The 19,723-nt window shown below is 33.2% G+C and overlaps 1 protein-coding gene across 1 annotated transcript in view; it reads left to right on the top strand.

The window, feature by feature from the left end:
- LOC130899405 (O-acyltransferase like protein-like) overlaps positions 1–19,723 on the top strand; it is an 88,876-nt gene that overhangs the window by 58,442 nt on the left and 10,711 nt on the right. Inside the window, exons 3-9 of the mRNA XM_057809329.1 lie at positions 2,080–2,300; positions 5,455–5,663; positions 6,086–6,159; positions 9,230–9,414; positions 13,237–13,566; positions 14,971–15,164; positions 17,662–17,788. Of these exons, the coding sequence (XP_057665312.1) occupies positions 2,080–2,300; positions 5,455–5,663; positions 6,086–6,159; positions 9,230–9,414; positions 13,237–13,566; positions 14,971–15,164; positions 17,662–17,788 (1,340 nt within the window). The remainder of the gene's footprint in view (positions 1–2,079; positions 2,301–5,454; positions 5,664–6,085; positions 6,160–9,229; positions 9,415–13,236; positions 13,567–14,970; positions 15,165–17,661; positions 17,789–19,723) is intronic.

The following is a 19,723-nucleotide window of genomic DNA, read 5'->3' as shown; positions in this document are numbered from 1 at the left end:
GATACCCCATCGTGTTAAAATCACACGTATATATATATATATATATGTATATTTAACGGTATATTCTCCAAGAATTCATGTAAGGCCCGATTAAGCAATCTCCAACCATACCCACCCACACATTAACCGAATATTTATGCTGAAATCCCCTTTCACGAACAAAGTGCGGATTTTCTATATCCCAAACGTGACTATTTCTAGAGTTGAAAATTCTTTCCCTAGTAAATCTAGCCTCATCGGTATACAACACATATTTTGGAAAATCGTGTCAAATAAACAAAGTGTCTCGAATTATCAAAAATATGACACGTGCCTACTAGATTATAATTTAGAAATATTGTGTAGTATATAATTACCTGCAGACTTTTGTTTAGATGCTAAAAGGTCATTGGTTTTTAAGTAAAAATAATCAGGCAATTTAAAACAAAATTTGCTCCAATGGCGTAAAAAATAGGGGGATGAAGGTGACAACTAACCCTCTTTAGTAAGAAGCATATTGCTCACCAAATTTGAGAAAAAATTTGACGGCGTTCCTGATTTATGGTAAATTTTTTATTTTGATTTAAAATTTTGAATACTCTATATCTCAGCAACTAGGCCACATAGGGGCTCTTATTCCTATATCAAAATGAATCATTTATTGAGATCTCTTTTTGGTAGAGCGTTGTCGTTCGAATATACAGGGTGATTCATTAAGAATGTCCAATCTCTGAACTGTAGATTCTGGACCTCAAAATATGATGATTCTGCTCAACATGCCTTATGCAAATATTGCTAGTTTCCGAGATACGGAGTGATCAAAGTTTAAATTTAAATATTGATTTTCGCAATAATTTTTATGTTTTTACAATTTCTCTTTGCTAATAGAGGGCGCTAGTTTTTTTTGGGCTAAACTTACAACTAAAATAATAAAAAAAAGAGTTACTCTTCTTTGATTAGTGTAACTCAATCGGTTATCGAGTTATTTGCTTCTAAAAAGATCAATAAATTTAAATTTTTTCATAAAAAAATTTTATTATTCCTTAAATATGTAACAATAACAAATTTGCAAGCAAAAATAAAAAACTTCAAAGCAAATGCTCAAAATACCCACCATGATCCGCTTTCGTTAAGATCTCTTAATATCAAATAATCCTTGTCTAGTATTTTTAAATACATCTGCGGCTTCTTCTATTTTTCGTCGTGGAAGAGAAGTAATTTTTTCATTGTAAACTAATGCCTCCATTTGCGACCAAATTAAAAAATTTAAAGGATTTAAATCATGGCCTCTTGGTGGCCAAGCAAACTCACTTCCACGACCAATCCATCTATGCGGAAACTGTTCGTTTAGGTATTGACGTAAAGAATAATGTGGTGGTGCTCCGTCGTGCAAAAACCACATATTTCGTCTTAAAGCGAGAGGTATATCCTCTAGTAATTCGTGTAAATGTTCTTGAAGAAAATCTTAATAAAGAGGTCCATTTAAATTGGTTGGCAGTTCAAAAGGACCTATTAAATACCCACATATTACACCACACCAAATTTTAACCTTAAACTCTTGCTGAAAATGTGTTTCCACAAATGATTATTTTTATAATTAAATATTCCTCGTTTGGTAAATGTTGCCTCATCAGTAAAAAGAATTGTATTTAAAAAATCGGGGTTAACATTTTGTTCATCTTGCAAAAAAATTAAAATTTATTGAACTTTTTAGAAGCAAATAACTCGATAACCGATTGAGTTACACTAATCAAAGAAGAGTAACTTTTTTTTGAAGAATTTAACGCTTTTTAATATTTTTTTATTATTTTAGTTGTAAGTTTAGCCCAAAAAAAGTTTACTTTGATTTAATTAACACAAACAAGTGTAACTAGCGCCCTCTATTAGCAATGTTAAATTAGAGTGCAAATTATGATTTCTCATGCCAAAAAACGTGAAATTGCCAATTTTTAAAGAGAAATTGTGGAAACAAAAAATTATTGCGAAGATCAAAATTTCAATTTAAACTTTGAACACCCGTATATATTAATAAAGCTCAATCGTTTTGTTATGGTTAATGGTTAAATTGTAGTTTACAAATATCTTTTATTCTATTTTCAGTGTACGACTCAACAGCTAAGTTACCATCTGGTATTTTGAATGGTAACATCAATCAATTCGGAGACTTCGATATGTGCCTTGACGCTTTTTCGCAAAAGCATGGTATCCAAGGTCAATATTGTTTAGCTTCTATAGAAGTTGAAAGTCCGAAAAGCTCTTATTTGGCTGGTCTGTATCAACTCATCCACTCACATAATCATTTCAAAAGTAAACTTGAAGACGTAAGTAACTCCTAGAATATTTATTAGGAAAGCTGTTTTAGTCTTAATAATTTAGAGATTGCCACATGTGAATAATTCATATATGCGTTAGAGCTATTATCAATATGACGCACAATGGCACAAACTATGTCTTAGTCGTTTTTTACATCTATATAACTAAATAAACTTGAGATGTGGGATCAATAGTCATTATTTAGGTATTCTTCAAATACCTCAAGATACTATAAGTAAAAATTCAAATTCTAATTGAAAATGTTGCCAAATCGAGACCATAACCGTATCAAAAATGATAGAATAGAGTTACAAGTTGAATCCTCATAAGATCTGATGATTTTTAAGCAAAATTTCACATAAAATTGTTTTTAGGTGGATGCGACCAACTTTTTCCATTATTTTCGTATCTCTTTCTCTGAATGATTATGTTTTCTTAGCATCTTCAAGTCTCTTTTCAGTAACTGCTTTCTCGATATAATTATTCTGTTCGCTAATGCACTATCTTTAATTTTACATATTTTCCTTGAAGCCATATATCTAACAAAACACGCTTTTATTTTATGTTAAAACATCTAGGAATATGCGTGATAGACAATAGTTGTAAGAGAAACGTTTGTGAGCAGTTTCCAACAAATATGTGTCCCGGGAGAAGTGGTATTTTAGGAGACTATGATACCTTAATATTATGTCAATTCATTTCAAACAAAACAAACAAATACGACATAAAAGTATTCAAAGTTTGCTGTGTAGTGGGACTCACATGGAATATTGAAAGGAAGAGAAGATGAAGTATCTGTATCCACAACTGGATGAGTCTTCTTGGCCAAAGAAGAATAATTGTAACAGACAATAATTGTACAAGTTTGGAGTAAGCAGAAAAGCTACTGGGATACCAAACCCATCTATTGGGAAAAATACGTTGGTTAATATGAAAATATTTTTTGATGGAATCAGTATCGTCTTCATCATCAATTATACTAACTTTTTAGACCATTTTTCCATTCTTCCAGACTTCAAGTCTTTTTTCAGTAAGCCAACTGCTTTCTCGATATAATCGCATAACCGCATAAACTTGTGTAAGGATGGATACAAATCTTTACTGTGCTTTTGGAAAATACTTAAACAGTTGGCTAATCTGCTCCTCAATTGACTCATGAATAAATAGATCAGCCCTGAAAGGTAACGAGCGAATACCTTAGTGCTGTTCTAGTAGTATTAGTAAGCAGTGTGTTGAGTACTTTAAGGGAATCTGCTCAACACGTTGAGCCCCAACCAGAAATGATAAACTTTCCCCTAGGCCAAAAAATATTTTTATGTTTTTAAACTTCCTATGGGGTTTGTAACCAAGGAAAAATTAAGAGAAAATTTATTTCAAAAAGTGCGAGAGAACAATGTTTTTCTGTGCGGTCCTTATGCTCTCTTTGGACATGAGGGAAAGTTTCCCCGGGTCCCAGAGCGATCCTATGGACGGCACACAAGAAACATCATTTTTTGTACTTTTTAATCGAAATAGATCTTTTCATCATATTTCTTTGAAAAGCTACAAACTACGTGCAGTATAGAAAAATAAGAACAAATTTTTGTTTGTTATTTTTATCTTTTGAACGATGATTTCTGTTTTTATATAAAGTGTACAAAAATGTGTTTTGGAAAATATATGAGTTCAAAGATAATGCTTGTGAGTGAGGTAATATTAACTTATTTTATGTTAAAACATTCAGAAATACGCGTGACAGTACTAATTGAGGAAAATTACAAGCTAAGAAAAAGAAAAAGGTATAACAATATTAAAATGACAGCATAAGCTTTCTACAAAGCATGCTGTTGAGACAGCAAGCATTAACAGAAGATCAGGAGTGTTTGTGAACAAAGGAAAATTTTCTGTAGATTTCTCTAACAAATGACAACTTAGAACACTTCTTTAAGAAGGACGTTGAAGATGTATAGGAAAATTGCTATTGAGCTGTTATTTGTTACAGCAATGGTAAATGCCCATATTCTTCATAAAAGAAAAAAAGGATGAAGAAATTTCTGGTTTTCAAAAATAAATGTAGCAAAGTTACTGAAGAAAGAAACTACGCCGTTAACGCCAAAACCAAAAAAACCCATTGACATTTGAAGAAAGAAGGTCCAAGTAAAAAGAAGAGAAGAGGTTCTATAGGGTGCAGTGGGAAATATTGAAAAATAGATTATTGGAAATTCCAAAGTAGAAGAAGGGCTTACTTTTTGCAGTGTTTGCTTTGGAAAACCATACTCCAGTAATCCATGTTTTGCGGAAAAACCAACAATTGTGATTGTAATAACAATTTTTTAAAATCGTCATTTCTTATACCCGTAAAAACAATACTTACCAAAAATAGGTACAGGTAATCTAAAAGTACCGGAAATTAAAATTCAATAAAATTTTATTTTAATTATATTGAGGAGAACTAAAAAGTATGAAAAACATGAAAATCATGAAAAAAAACAAAATGGACCAAGTGTAGGTTAATATTTCAAGGACTCAAGACTTTCTTGGACTTTTCAAATTCATCCTACCATACTCTCACCCCCTCTCACCCCTAAACTATCTTTTTATATAAAAAAACCCCGAAATTTTACACAGCATCTATACTTAGAAGACTGGTCATGGGAGATATCCCGCCTCTCTTGCCAAGCTGGGTATTATACAATCATCAACCTGTACCTGCGATAATAATTCTTTTGCTGATCACAATCACATTTTTCTAGATACAGCAATCACATTCATAAAACAAACAATTTGGTGCAGTTACTTGTTAAACAAAACTACTCCCTACCTCTGAACCTCAAACACCTTTTAAACATTGACAATCGACATACTTTAGATCTATTAGTAAATTTTGTCAAGGATAATAAAATTAATATTTATATAATATCATTGAAAAATTTGATGGCCTTGCTTCCAAGCTATTTTCTTTCACACGTTTAAATACGATCGTGGCGGAGGCCGTGGAGGCAGTTTGAAATAAAGTACCTCATGGGGTTCGTAGGACTGCTTAGAGCTGCGGGGAAAGCTCATTTGCGGACCTATGGACCGCACCGGAGCTCAACGAGTTAATTTGCTTTTCCGTATCATTTGTAAATGTGATAATCATTATTATATATTAGAATATTCTCTATAATAGAACATATATTTTAGCCTGGTCATCGTGTACCTCGTTTTTCATCAATAAATTGGGCTTTATGTGTTCCTGATAGCTGTACTGCGAAAGATGTAGAATTGGGTTTGAAGAAAACCGTGCAGAATATATTAAATGGTACCGAATTTGAAATCCGATACGAAGTAGATCCTAGTATGTGTCAAAAGAAAACCGTCGTGAAATATCCTACTTCTTTGTACATAACCATGTAAGTTTAACATTGTATACTCCATATACGAGGATATATTGAAAAATTCTTAGCCTACTATAGAACCAAACAAAATTTCAATGTCAAAATATTTCATTACTCAACATATCTCCGTAAATGTGCTTACCTCTTAACCCTTTTAAATTCAGGTACTTGATGGAGGCTCGATACTCCAATTTTTCGATTTCCACAATTTCGGTGGACATCTTTTTTCTTTCAATTTATTGCGTAACTCTGGTTCACTTTTTTGACGTCAAACTTTACACTGACACTTCTAATAAGTTATTGTTCGTTACTATGGTAACGCAATATTTTGTTTATGCATGGAACTGGTCTAGGCTAACTAGATATCAATACATTCTCGTAATTTGTACTTTTTCGTATTTGTTTTGATGCCACAATTTGAAATTTGTTGTTTTCAGAGCTATCTTTGGATTCATCATAGTATGGGAATGTATAGCAACTTTATATGATATTTTATCTTTTGGAGAAAAAGGTAATTTTCGTGAATTATGAATGTTGAGATTTCGTTTCCTGGCAAATAAATAAAAATACAGTAAAACTCCGCTCAACGCAACCGATATGTTCCATCAAAGTAGAGCGTACGGTGAAATAGCGCTAAAAAAGGATTCACATGTGAATAATGGGGTTAGGGGAAGATAGATAGAAAATTGATTTGGTGATAGAACTAGAAATTATTTTTTCCTAATGAACATAAAGTGAAAAGTTTAATACTTTTGAAAATAAGAACAATATAAACGAATATACTTATAGAAACAAATAAAATTCCAAGTCAGTCAGATCATTCAGTCTATTCTTTGTTTTCAATTTTCTACCTTTTTGTCAAGAAGGCATCTAATGTAGTTTGCATTTATCTCGTTACGTTTTGTTAATAGTTGTTGATAAGTTAATAATGCATCTAAAAGACCCCGTCTTGCTTTTGAAATTCTGTCAAAATTTTCATCATTTTTATCAAATTTTGATCATTTTTAACGAATTGGTCCACAATTTCAGTTATATGCTATCCAAAGGATCTTCTATCTATCTACTATCAATAGTTTTGATTTCTTCCTGCACAATTAACTCCTTTAACTCATAATTATAAAGACTAGCTTTCTTGAACTATTTGTTCGACGTCTTCCACATTCACCTCATCTAAACCGGTTTGCTTCGTTAATTTCCTTATTTTATTTATGTATCTTCGGTCCTTCTTTAATCTGACCAAATATTCGTCCATACTTCTTCCAAAGATCTTTCTGTTATCTTATTCCAAGGAAGACGATTTATATTTTCTATAGCATTCATGATATTGTAGTTTTTCCTAAATTCCCTATTGATTGTTTCTCTTCTCCGTTTGTTTTTTTCTCCTTTGCTTAAATGTTCACCGCAAGTAAATTTGTTGAATGGCTTGAAGCATTATAAGTTAATAGTAGTGCTCTTTGTTTAAGTGTTTCAATTTGACGATAATGTTCAGCAGACGGGTGGAAATGTTGAGTGAACAGATTCTGAAAATTTTTATGATTTTTTATTAGATCCCCAAATTGCAGTTATGCCACTCATCGCCGTTGCGTAAACTAGTAGTGGTACTTGTCTCTCTAAAAGTGATAGAAATATTCGTTTTAGTCTATTTCATCAGCATTAAAAACCAATTCTGGAGGATAGTTTCCTTGTTCAATTATTGTTTTTAATATCGTTAAGATTTCAGCCGTTGCTTTTTTATGAACACTGTTTCTTCTATAATCTTCATATTGTGACAATTATTTCGATATTTAAATCTATTAAACAATTCTCGACTAGTAATGAAAATTGCACCTAAGTCACTTACCTCAGCCTGAATGTGATTAAAAATTCTTTTTTCCATGATAATGGATTGACTCAATGGCATATTGCGTCCAATTTTGTCGGCAATCCATTTAGACAGTCGTTTCTCCATTTCCTCCATATTATTTCTAGAATAGATAATTCAAGCTGCAGAGCTTGAAATAATTGCCATCAGAGATGACAGTATCTTTTCTTTATTATTGAAGTTGCCCTATTCATTGCAGCATTAATCTGAGATTGCCGTTCACCAGATTCTAGTATTCTAATCACTTGCATTATAGTTTCCGGTAAAATGCTTTTTCAGGTTACTTTCTCATTATATTATACTGCATTAATCGTTATAGTATTAATAAATGTCAACGAATATTTCAAATTATAAAAATGCGTCCGTACAGCATCGCACCAAACAAGAGACACAACTACATTGTTTCGGATATGTTATGTACATATTTGGAAACGTAGCGCTGCGCACAATTTCGGGGAATCCCCGGATTGGAATAAAAGAGAGCTAAAGCTGAAACCGCTCTAAACAAAACGGCGTCACGAAGACGGTTCTATAAGTACCTGGCCCAACAAAGGAAATAAGAAAATTTTGGAAAAAAATTTATTTTTTTCAACTTAATCTCCTTTTAGCTCCATATACTTCTCACAGTAATATTTAATGAGTTCGACAGCCTTTTTATAATAAGAATCGATAAGCTTCTCAAAGTAGCCATTAACTGCCGACTCATTGTTGGAAAATATTTGACACCGAGTCATTTTCTCAAGTCTGGTAGCAATTTAAACTTTATTTCTATAATTTTGGCCATTGCAATAACGGATGTGTGAGCTGGTGCGTCGTCTTCATGGAACATCACTTTCATCTTAGCCAAATGCGGACGTTTTGTTTGATTGTTTCGCTCAAACGTTGCAATAAGTTTACATGATACTCGCCGTTGAAAGTCTCACCCAGAGTAGAATCTAGTTCAGCTTTTATATTGGTTTAGCTCACTTTCCAATAAAAGTATTGCATCACATAACGATGACTAATTTTTTCCATGTTCACAAATTCTCTGAAAATGTTCATTATTAATGGCTGCCAAACAAATATTGAGTAATGTAACGTCTTCAAATTTGAAATATATGCCGTATAGATTATGTACTTTCTAATACAAGTACTAACGCCATCTAAAGGTCAGGTCAGGTACTTCTGGGAACATCCTCGCACCATATTTGGTTATTCTAAGATTATTCTACAAAATTTTTGAGACTATCATTGATAGTAAGAAACAGCGATAAGAAATCCCTTTACAAATTATTTTTTATTACATCTTTCACAAGAAAAATAAACAAATCGTATTCATTTAAACGAAGTAAATATACAGGGTACTTGGATAATATATGACCCCTCACTCAGTTACTGGGTATTCTATTTGACAATTAATTATTTATTTGTGCCTAGTTCAAACTATTATGAGAATTTTATGTACTGTTCAATAAGGCCGTGAAAACGACAACTATTTAGGGATTTTATGGTTCACAATATAATTGTGATTAGATATGTTTTGTTTGGTCAGATTTGGTCACATCATTTGTATCCCGAATAGAATTATTTGTTTAGATCTGTGTTGTCAATCATTATTATTCATAAAAATGCCCCTTCAATATTTTTTAGCATGTTTTTGATACCAAATTCGAATCAAACAAACATTATTTGAAAAACAAGTTCATTTATTGGGAAATAAACTAATCATTAATGTTCTCAGATAAATGGATCATGGCTTTCTCTTTGAAGAATAATTTCTTATCTAGTATAACTTTAACAAGACCACCAGGAGATATAGAAGCTGTACATGGAATTCGATGTTTGAATGCCCTTTTTCTATTAGCCTCACATAAATCAATGGCGGCTTTCTTCCAACCAGCACCTAATCGAACAGCATATGTTGAGGTTAGTATTAAACCGACCAAAAGGCTTTTTAAGAAGTTTGTAGTGGAATCTTGAAGTTAAAAATCTCCCATTATCATAATTACCAGTTTTTTTCTCCATTTACTAACGCCTTGGACTGTGGTTTTCAAAATCTTAAATGCTTGTGATATTTAAAAATTCAAATTTGAAGTACTTGTTTACGTGGTTTTAAAACAATATTCCTTACACCTATATTTGTGTGGACTTCTTACTGAATCTAATTGAAGAAATAACAAAAAATACATTCAAAGAAATTACGAGTGGATTTAAAAATCGTTTAAGCAAAGAAGAAACTACTATGTAATGATTCTAAAAAGATCACAGTCACAATCATCTTTATCACGTCCATTTTATATCTTTATGTGATTTTATCTTTCAAAAACTAACCTTTTTGCTCCACAAAATACGCATTTGTCTTTGTCATTGTCTCTTCTTGTGTTTGGAAGGATTGACATTAAACCATTTTTCAAGTTTGAGAACAGAAACAAATAAGAGGGAGTCAGATAAGGTAAATATGGCACTTGTAGCAATAAATTTTAACGTAATTCGGTTAATTTCTCTGGAAACAAAAACTTATTTGTATAACAAAGATATTTTAACTTTCGTTTGGATTTTACACTGCAACTGTGCTTTTATTCAGCATTAAAAAATCGCGAGATCCACATTGTGGACAACTTTTTTATATGTATATGTAAAATATTGTATATTCGATTTTATTGAACATTTCTAGAGTAGAGTAGAGTCAGTTCAAGAAGTTCAGCATGTCCTGTGTTAATATGCCCTCTTTTAAGAGCAAATAGCTATTCACAGATAATTTCATTTGATGAGAAACTTCCGGGTCCAGATGAAATTTTTCTCGGTTCATTTTATTGTTTTGTTAGGTATTTATTGTTTAATCAATACCCGAAATTATTCTTCTTTTCCCAACAATGAAAACCGTTTTTCTTGATTTTGAAACTAATATATTTTCAAAATATTATAAAATGTTGGTACCTGGAACAGAGCAGAAATTAAGAATATATTAAACGTAGTAAAAATCAATCTTTGTTGATATTAGTAGTGAAAAATTAGTGATTTAAAATCTCTTTTACCTGAATCCTATACTACCATATTTTTTCTGCATACGAGTCTCTCCTTTGTTTCCTGTCTAGCCCATCTTCAATTGAGTTCTCTTTTCACCAGGTTATTTGCTACCCTCTTATTCCATTTAACACTGCGTCTGCTTCTTTTCTTCCGTTTTCCATTTAAAGCAACTATTCCATCGTTCTCGTTATGTGTTCAATGTTGAATCAATATATATTATCATCAAAATACCTTTGACAAAAATTGTAGATCATAGAATTATCTACAAAAAATGTATTAATACTTTTTCTCTTACGAGCCACCGTTTCTGAGATATAACGATTCAAAAAGTTGTAAAAGTTATGTTTCAGATTTACTGTAGTATTCAAGGGCTATGATTGCACGAAAAATGCCAAATCTGCAGAAGAACATCGTCGAACTTTAGCAACATCTTTGTCAATCAATAATTTCTTACAAATACTTAAATCAAGTCTCGGTTCATTTCAATGTTGTAAAAGTTTACTGCTGAAAATATATTGGTGAAACCATTAAATACGACAACTTTTACAACTTTTTGAATCGTTATATCTCAGAAACGGTAGCTCGTAGGAAAAAAATATTAATACGTTTTTTGTAGATAATTTTATGATCTACAATTTTTATTTAAAGTATTTTTATGATAACACTTACCGTTTTGCTGATAATCGCATGATAATTACATTTTTTTGACCTTTAACTTTGAATGGAATTTTTTCCATACATGGAAATGATGGGGAATATTCAAATTTCACTTTCAATTGTATATTAAACTGATTCTACTGATTTTCATCTTGATGGGAATTTATGTAACTTCGAATGTCCGAATTGACCAGACTAACTATGGTTAATTCCATTATTTTAACACTTAAAACCCGTATATCTCAAGCAATTTTATTAAGAAAAATGTGAAATGGAAACTAGGTAGAGAAAGCGAAGATGATTTTAAATTTAACAAAAATCAATTTTTGCATAACTATACCAAATCAAAAAGCTTGATCGTAACCACTCCTTTCGAATGGACAACATCGAGCAATTCATTATTCCTCCTGGATTGAAATTGACTAATTAATCTTTTTTGTTGTGGAAAATCAACTTATATCATACACTGAATGACAGAAAAAAATCCCAAAGTTAACCTAGTTTTCTCTTTAAGTTTTTATTTTCGTCACTTTTCTTTTTAGCACTATTAAAAAAGTTGATCTTGCTAACACACTACATCTGGACAAGATTGCATGATGCTAACAATTGTCTTAAGCTTAAGCTCAAGTTAGAATTGATCGTTTGTTCTGGTATTCTTGAGAATACTCTTACTATTAACTAAGGAAAATTCTACTAAAGGAGCTCTATTTTCCAGTTACGCAATAGATAAATAATACTAGTAAATGGATTGACCAAAAAAGAGTGATAGGAAAGCCACAAAGAAAACGCTTCTAAATTCCATCTCATTGTTTGAGAAGAAAATTTTGTAAATATTAGAGAAGCGTTTGAGGACAAAATTTATTGCTATTTATCTTTCATTGCAACACTTTCAATAGATAAAAGATCTAATTATATCTTTTTGATGTCTACAGAAATACCTAAAAAAAATATCCAGAATTTTCTATTTTCTAAAAGGTACTGGAGTAACCTTCAAACAAAAATATCGATAAAAACCTTCATTCGTGAGAGATTTTAGGTGTTATGTCTGATAGAAGTTTGATGTAATTCAATTTAAAATCACTTTAGAACTTTCCGGAAACTATCATACTAGATCAGGAAGTTAATTTAACAATTGATCCTAACCACCTAGACCGTGATTTCGATCCGTGTTACTGAATGTCAAATTTTCAGTGTTTATTCTAAATTTAAAACTGACCATGCAAAAATTTTTACTACTTTTGTTTAAGACATTTGTAATGTTTGTTCATAGACCATTGTGTAACAGATTTCAGTTCTTTTAATAATTCTTATTGAACAGTCATCAGTGATTTACTGAACCACAAACATCTTGAACAAATCTCTATACAAACGAGCTACTTTTATATTGGGAAGCCAAACAAGTGCAAAAATCGCTCGTAAAAAGCTCGATAATTTTCAAACATTTTGATCGTGTCAACCTGATCTTGATTTCCAAAACCAATTTAGTTGTCAAAAATTCAGTGGCAGCAGTTTTTTCTTAACATATTAACACTAATCGTCAAATAAGAACTAGTGCTAGGTATCACTATTGTAGGGACTCAACTTTCCAAATTACGTTTCTTTTCCACTTAGTTATCATTTTTCGTGTTCTGCCATCTCTATTCATTCAACTTTTACTAAGTACCCAAGTAATTTTTTGTGTCAGCCGACAACATCGCGACGAAGCGGACGATCCCATCTAGAAGGTCATATAATATAATAATTAGACAAAAAGTGACGATTAAAGATATTCTGTGAATACAAAAGACGTACGAATTCCAAAAAAGACGTATTATTTTATTTAAAGACTTAAAAGACGTAAAGGCGACGTATCGCTTCAATCTCAGAGATAGACGTGTGGATGAATCATTATTTTATTTCTTTTCGTTTATATTTCTTTTGTTTTAAACTCTATGTAGTAACCATTTTTGTTGATATAAACTTTTCATCTGACCGACTGTTCCATTCTAAATAACACCCTTGACGAACACGAACTAAATTAGAATTGATGGTGGTCAAAATATTTATTAAATTTCATATTTACAGTTTATCTCCAGACCGTTTTCTGTAATAGGCAGAGCGGCTAGTCTTTATACGGATCCTTTCATCATGATATCCGGCATGTTAACCACGTATTCGTTACTGGGACGTCTACAAAAAACTCAGAAGATCAATATTATCGAAGAGTACACAACTCGACTATTCAGGATACTACCAACATTCATGGCTTTGATAGCCTTTTGTACTTTCATATTACCTCACATTGACAGTGGGCCTTTGTGGAATTTAGTGGTAACGCATCATTCGGATATATGTAAAAAGTATTGGTGGAGAAATTTATTTTTCATACACAACTATTTTGGATTTAAAGATATGGTAAGTGGGTAATTATAAGTAGGTATAAAAGAGCTAAAAACCTGGAATGTTTTTTACATGCTCCAATTAATTTCAAATGTTGAACTACAAGTTGATTCATAAGTCATATATAATGTTATTTAAATCAATCTTCTTAGTGTCGCTGCCGCTCTAAATTACTTAGCGTATTTTTGTGCATATCCTTGGACTTCTCTTCCATACCTGCCTTGCAACCTGGGTATTTGCTGCTAATGCTCCTTATGAAGCTTTTGAGGCACGGAGTTATATAAGAGAACGAAGCAACGGTTAAACACAATTTGATTTATTTAAAACTGAAATAAGAATAAACTATACATGAAGATATATCCATAAAAAAACAATAGCTGGGGTTACTACTTCATAACTGCAAAGTGAGGCACAATCGGCTGCTAAGCGGTGCGTGAAGCGAAAACATAGCTTAAAAAACTAGCCACAGAAACTAATCAAATAATAATTCCGGCATACGAAAATATCTTGAAGAAAATATCTTCTAGGTGGAGGTGCTGAAACGACTTCCCAAAACGATCTAAAATCTACATCTGGAATTTCCGTTAAGAACAATATTGATCATTGTTCTCGACTGTAACTGCTAAATAGATATTGCGAATTATTCTTTGACCAAATGTCTCACCTAAAAAATAATAGCTTCACACATCGCCGAGAGATGGCGCCAACCACCTATATCACACATGCAACTCGCCACACTATTCAGATTACCTTAATTTCGATTTGTTACGGATTGGATGTACTATTGAAAATTCACTTGAACTGCGAAATATTCATAAACCTAGCCAACATTGAAAAACACCGTGAAATAGTCGAAATAGAAGATGCTTTGTTCTTGAAAGAAGACAACCACAAGGTCCTGCATGAGATATAAACGTAATACCTTCTCTAAAATTGACAAATCAAGGAAAGTTACCGAAGAGCAACCGCATCACAAAATGTATAGTGGTCGTAGACTTGCATAGCCAAATATTTCATATTACCCTAGAGAAAATAGTAGAGAAAAAGAAATCGTGGTGTGGGAACTTGTTCAAGTGAGCTCAAACGGCTGGCAAAGAGATAAAGAATATCGGTATGCCACTCCCCATTTCTCTCTAATCCATTCTCAATTGATCGAAATGATGTCGAAGTTTCAAGTGTTAGGAATGGCAAAAGAGGAGAATAACTAGATCTGAATTTAATGGCGAGTAGGGAAAGATGGATAATTGTAAACCAATGCTGTTTCTGTCTTCTCCGATAATATAATTTCACTTACATGCCACTCTCTCTATCTTTAATATTTTCTCTATGCATATCACACATTTCAGTGAATATTTCGCATATTTCTTATTTATTTTACTTTATAAACAATTCAAAATGATAAACGTATATTGTTTTCAGTGCCTAACTCATACTCATCACCTTGGAATCGACACTCAACTATTCTTCGTGTCTCCACTTTTGATATATTTGATCTGGAGATGGCCGAAGAGAGGATCAATCATATTAATAGCCTTAGCTGCTATCTCAACGATTATGAGATATTACGTTTCCTACACGATGAGATTGTCAAATTATGTACACTTCGGAACATCGTAAGTAGTATTTGTTTGTTTTTTTCAAGTACCAGCCATAAAGTTTTTGCCAAAAGTTTGAGCTCTACAAATTTCAAAGTGCACACAATTAAAAAAACCAAAGCTGCCTTTGTTGATATGTAAAGAGGTTGAGAAATAATGTTCTGCAATAAAACATCTGGATTCAATAATAATTGCCTTTTGTTATTTATGTATCAGTTGAGCTCCTTGCAGTCACACCTAGTGATCTTTTACGAAGGTTTTAGCAAAAGTAAGGTTCCCAATGACATACAGTATCAAGGGAAGATGCAGTGGGTCACCCATACGCGATCCCTCACGTCACTAAGTGTTCGCTGGGCAACAGTGAGAGATGGATTTGATGATCGCCAAGTGCAAAGTTTGAGCAGTTGTCCAATTTATTCATGCATAGAAATCGACGAAGGGAATGGAGAGACGCCGTGGACAAAATGTCAAATGAAAGGCTGGCAAAGATTGCTAAGGAAGAAAAACCGAATATATCCCGACTATCAGAATGGTATGAAAGCTGTTCTTTATCATCCCAGAAGCAGCTAGGCAACCATTGATGCAAATATAGGACTAAGTCCTAACGTGCGACGAAGAAAAACAAGAAGAAGTTACCGCCCGTAAATATTCATATGCAACTGACTGAAGTTTATGATGAAGAGTGCATGTCCAGTGAACACCTCTACAAATGGTGTCGGACTTTTATTGAGTGTAACACGGAAGTTTACGATAATGAACAGACTGAAACACCGTCAGATTCGAATGCGAATGTATAGTAGATCTACATTGAGCTGCTCAAAGATCGGAACTTGTGGAACGCATTCCGGAAGTTTCAACGCCTTGGCTGTGCTCTCAAGTTACTTCAACATTGTAAGTGGGAGGCAACAAGGAGAAGTTACTGGACCCTATCGTTGCAGAAAATGGAGCATAGATGAATAATTACTTCTCTAAAATAAAACAACAATCTTATAAGTGGCGTCACTCTGATTCACAACCACCAAGGAAATTCCAACAAACGCAATCGGCAGGAAAGGTTATGGTCACTGTGCTCTGGCATCAAAAGGGGGACTTTCCATCGATTAACTCAGACAGATATTGTGAAATATTGTCCAAAAAGCAATCCAAAATTGCCGGAGAGGTCTACTGACAATGAGAGTAGAGCTTCTTCACGACAACGCTCGACCCCACGCCGGGAGTAGGAGCTTCTCGGGAAATTTGAGTGGAATGATTCCCCATCCCCCATTCCGAGCTAGGACTCAATCTCTTTTTCAAGCAAAGGGAACACGAACAGTGTAAGCTTTTCAACGATATATAAATACTTTTGTGAGAACCAACGTAGGAATACGTTACGCGCAAACAAATTATCACAGATCGCCAGGGCAGTTAGTTTCTACGTAAAAGAATCCTTAAAACTATGGAAAAAACTTTAATTGTCAATTGAAATTGAAAGATTAATTTCTGCCCGAAACACTTGCAAAAAAGAAGCGATAACAGAAAATTTTAGAATAAAGGGCTCAAATGTGGTTTGATGGATTAAAATTTCACTTGATTCATAAATATAATAAAATTGAGTGGAGAAGTTTGAAAGCGAAATTCCCTGATAAGATTATTTCAATTTTTGATACACACTTATGTACGAGGATATATTCATTTATTACAGCGGACCTGCAACATCTCTAGACCTTTCAAAAAAAATGTTTCTTCTTGCTCTGCAAACCAGACTTCCACGGCTTTTATTAACTCCTCGGTGGAAGAAAATTTACGACCATTTAAACTTTTTATCTGTTGAGGAAAGAGATGATAATCAGACGGAGCCAAATCTGGTTAATAAGGGGGGTGTTCTAGTAATTCAAACCCTAAATCATGAATTTTTTGCATGGCAACATGAGATTTGTGTGCAGGGGCGTTGTCCCGCAAAAACAAAACACCTTATCCAAAAAATCAATCATGATTACTCCAGCAGATTTTTGGACACGAAACTTCTTAGGTCTTAGAGAACGAGAGTGCCGCCATTCCATCGATTGTTACTTCGTTTTTGTATCGTAGAAATATACCCAAGTCTCATCCATAGTAACAATTCGATTTAAGAAGTCTACATCGTTTTCAAATCGAGCACAGATCAAACACGGTGCTTCTACCCTTGCACGCTTTTGGTCAACATTCAAACATTTGGGGATCCAATTTGCAGTAATTTTTCTCATGTCCAAATTGACGTGAACGCGTTCGAATGAAATATTCAGTGCTTCAGATATCCGTTTTAGCCCAATTCGATGGTCTGATAAAATCCTTATACGCAAGAACACAAAACATCCTTCTCATAACCTACGTACGGGTGTTCGTAAGAGCTCGAGAATTACATTTGAATCTCTGGATCCAAAAGCCGATTGATTGTTAAGACGTTTTATTCGAGCAGTTTATTATAGTATATTATGAAAAGATGACTTTTAAACAAATTTAATACATTAATTCTTCTTACCAAACGTTTTTTTTGTAGGATCCAACAATTATTTGATACAGCTGATCACATGTATATTCTGCCAGCCCACCGAGCTACTGTCTATATCATGGGTATATTTTTGGGATACATTTTGAGAAATTTCTCTAATCTCAGTTTCACCAAGGTAAAATAATTTTTGAGTTAATGACAGGTAATACTCGTATATTTAGTTCCACGTAGCTAAAATGTTTTGTACAAATCATAGAAAATCTGATTGCCGATCTTCACAATGTGATGTCTTAGTGACTGAATGCTAAAGGCCCCTCTACACTTTCCCGGGAACGCAAGAAACATGTGAGAAATGCGAATGTGGAACCGATTCGCGTATTTTGCTCAAGCTCTCGCGCTGTTCTCCATCTTTGCCGGAGAATGTGAGAACTATGGAGGATAGAGGTAAGGAGGACCATCTCATATGGAGGCTTACCTTAAAAATTGTCCGCTTGTAGACGGTAAATTATAATTCAAAATTTAACCATAATGGCGCTCTTGTCGGTCGAGATATCATATGAACTTAGTTATTTTAGTTATTAGTAATTAGTTATTGTGAATTTGTAAGAAGTAATTATAAAGTCAATTATCACAAAACTTTAATTCACAATAGAATCATCAAATTTGCTCAGTAAAAAGTTGTCCGAGTGGACGTAAAATGAAAAGTAACTCAAGTAGTACGCCGAAGTCATTATCATTCTTTAAACTCATGCTATAGTACCGCATCCCTAACGTAAAGGATTTGATGGACACATCTGTAGCACAGGTATGGTTCTCCTTACTTCTACCCTCCATAGTGAGAACAGGCGAGAAGGTTTATCGACTCACACATGTTTATCAGTAACGAGCGAGTCGCCGATTTGAATGATTGTGTTGTGTACCACAAGGCATCAATATGAGCGTAACTTGGACAAACGAATTTGAATTGAAGTTTTCAGAATATTTTCAAGGGGAACCGGTTTTATGGAATACAAATTTTAAATACTACAGAAATAAACTAAAAATAATATAACAGCCTTGCCTTTCAAAAAGTATCTACTTACTTTGTTCTATTACGATGAATTGTTGTCATCCACCATTTTCTTTTTCTTTACTTCTTTTTAATCATTGTTTTCTCTTTAATCTCGCGGAGATTCTTGCAAGAGTGTGGAGGGGCCATAATATGGCGATGTTTACTCCGGTGTTAGTTTTGAATCAAGGAAATACCAATTCAGATAAAAATTGGAGAATTTTTTAGTTGCGAAATATCAGCGTAACGTACTTTGTTATACATATATTCGGAGCCTATCATCTAAGATATTTCCCTTAGTTTTTAGACCAATTACTTAAGAAGAAGAATGTCGTATTGTAATGAAATGTAGCGTACATATTCCCAGTCTAGTAGCGAATTCAAGTTTCATACTTAATTAAAAATTGGAACAAAATTGTTATTTTCCTAACAAGTGCGGAAAGTGATACTTTCCCGCACGCGACTGCAGTTGGCCCGAATAACGCGGAGCGATTCGGTAAAGACACTACGCATGAGTTACGAACATTATTTTTTCTACGACCATATATATATATACATACATATATATAAAAAAGTATACCAACCCATTTTTCAAAAATTATTTTATTCCAACAAACTTAATAATATAAAAAAATTCAACTGAAAACTACTAATTATTATAAATATTAATATTGAAAAAACAATTTGTAGACTAGTAAGAATTGCCGGTCCAGTAGAGTTATTTGGTTTCAACTGGAAGGTAGATGACGTCGATGAGGATGGCATCGGCTGCAGGTCGTATAAAGATGACGATGACGGTGACGGCAACGGTTTTAAGTCATTTGTAGTACAGAGAATTTTGTTGATATTTTTTTCTTCTGATTTTCGGAGTCCTCCAAATAGCTCTCAGCGACAGTAGTAGAGTAGTAGTAAATATGCAGCAATCTCTGCTGGCATCTTACCAAAAGTGTTTACGCCAACGCATTGAACTGAGCATTTTCCATTCTTTTCCATAATGAATAAAAAATCGGCGGTGTGGAGTGGTAGGTATATCTGCGTACTTTCTGTACAGCGTCAAATAGG

This window comes from Diorhabda carinulata, chromosome 11 (assembly GCF_026250575.1).
Source record: "Diorhabda carinulata isolate Delta chromosome 11, icDioCari1.1, whole genome shotgun sequence".
Lineage (NCBI taxonomy): Eukaryota > Metazoa > Arthropoda > Insecta > Coleoptera > Chrysomelidae > Diorhabda > Diorhabda carinulata.
This window is presented reverse-complemented; position numbering and strand designations above follow the sequence as displayed.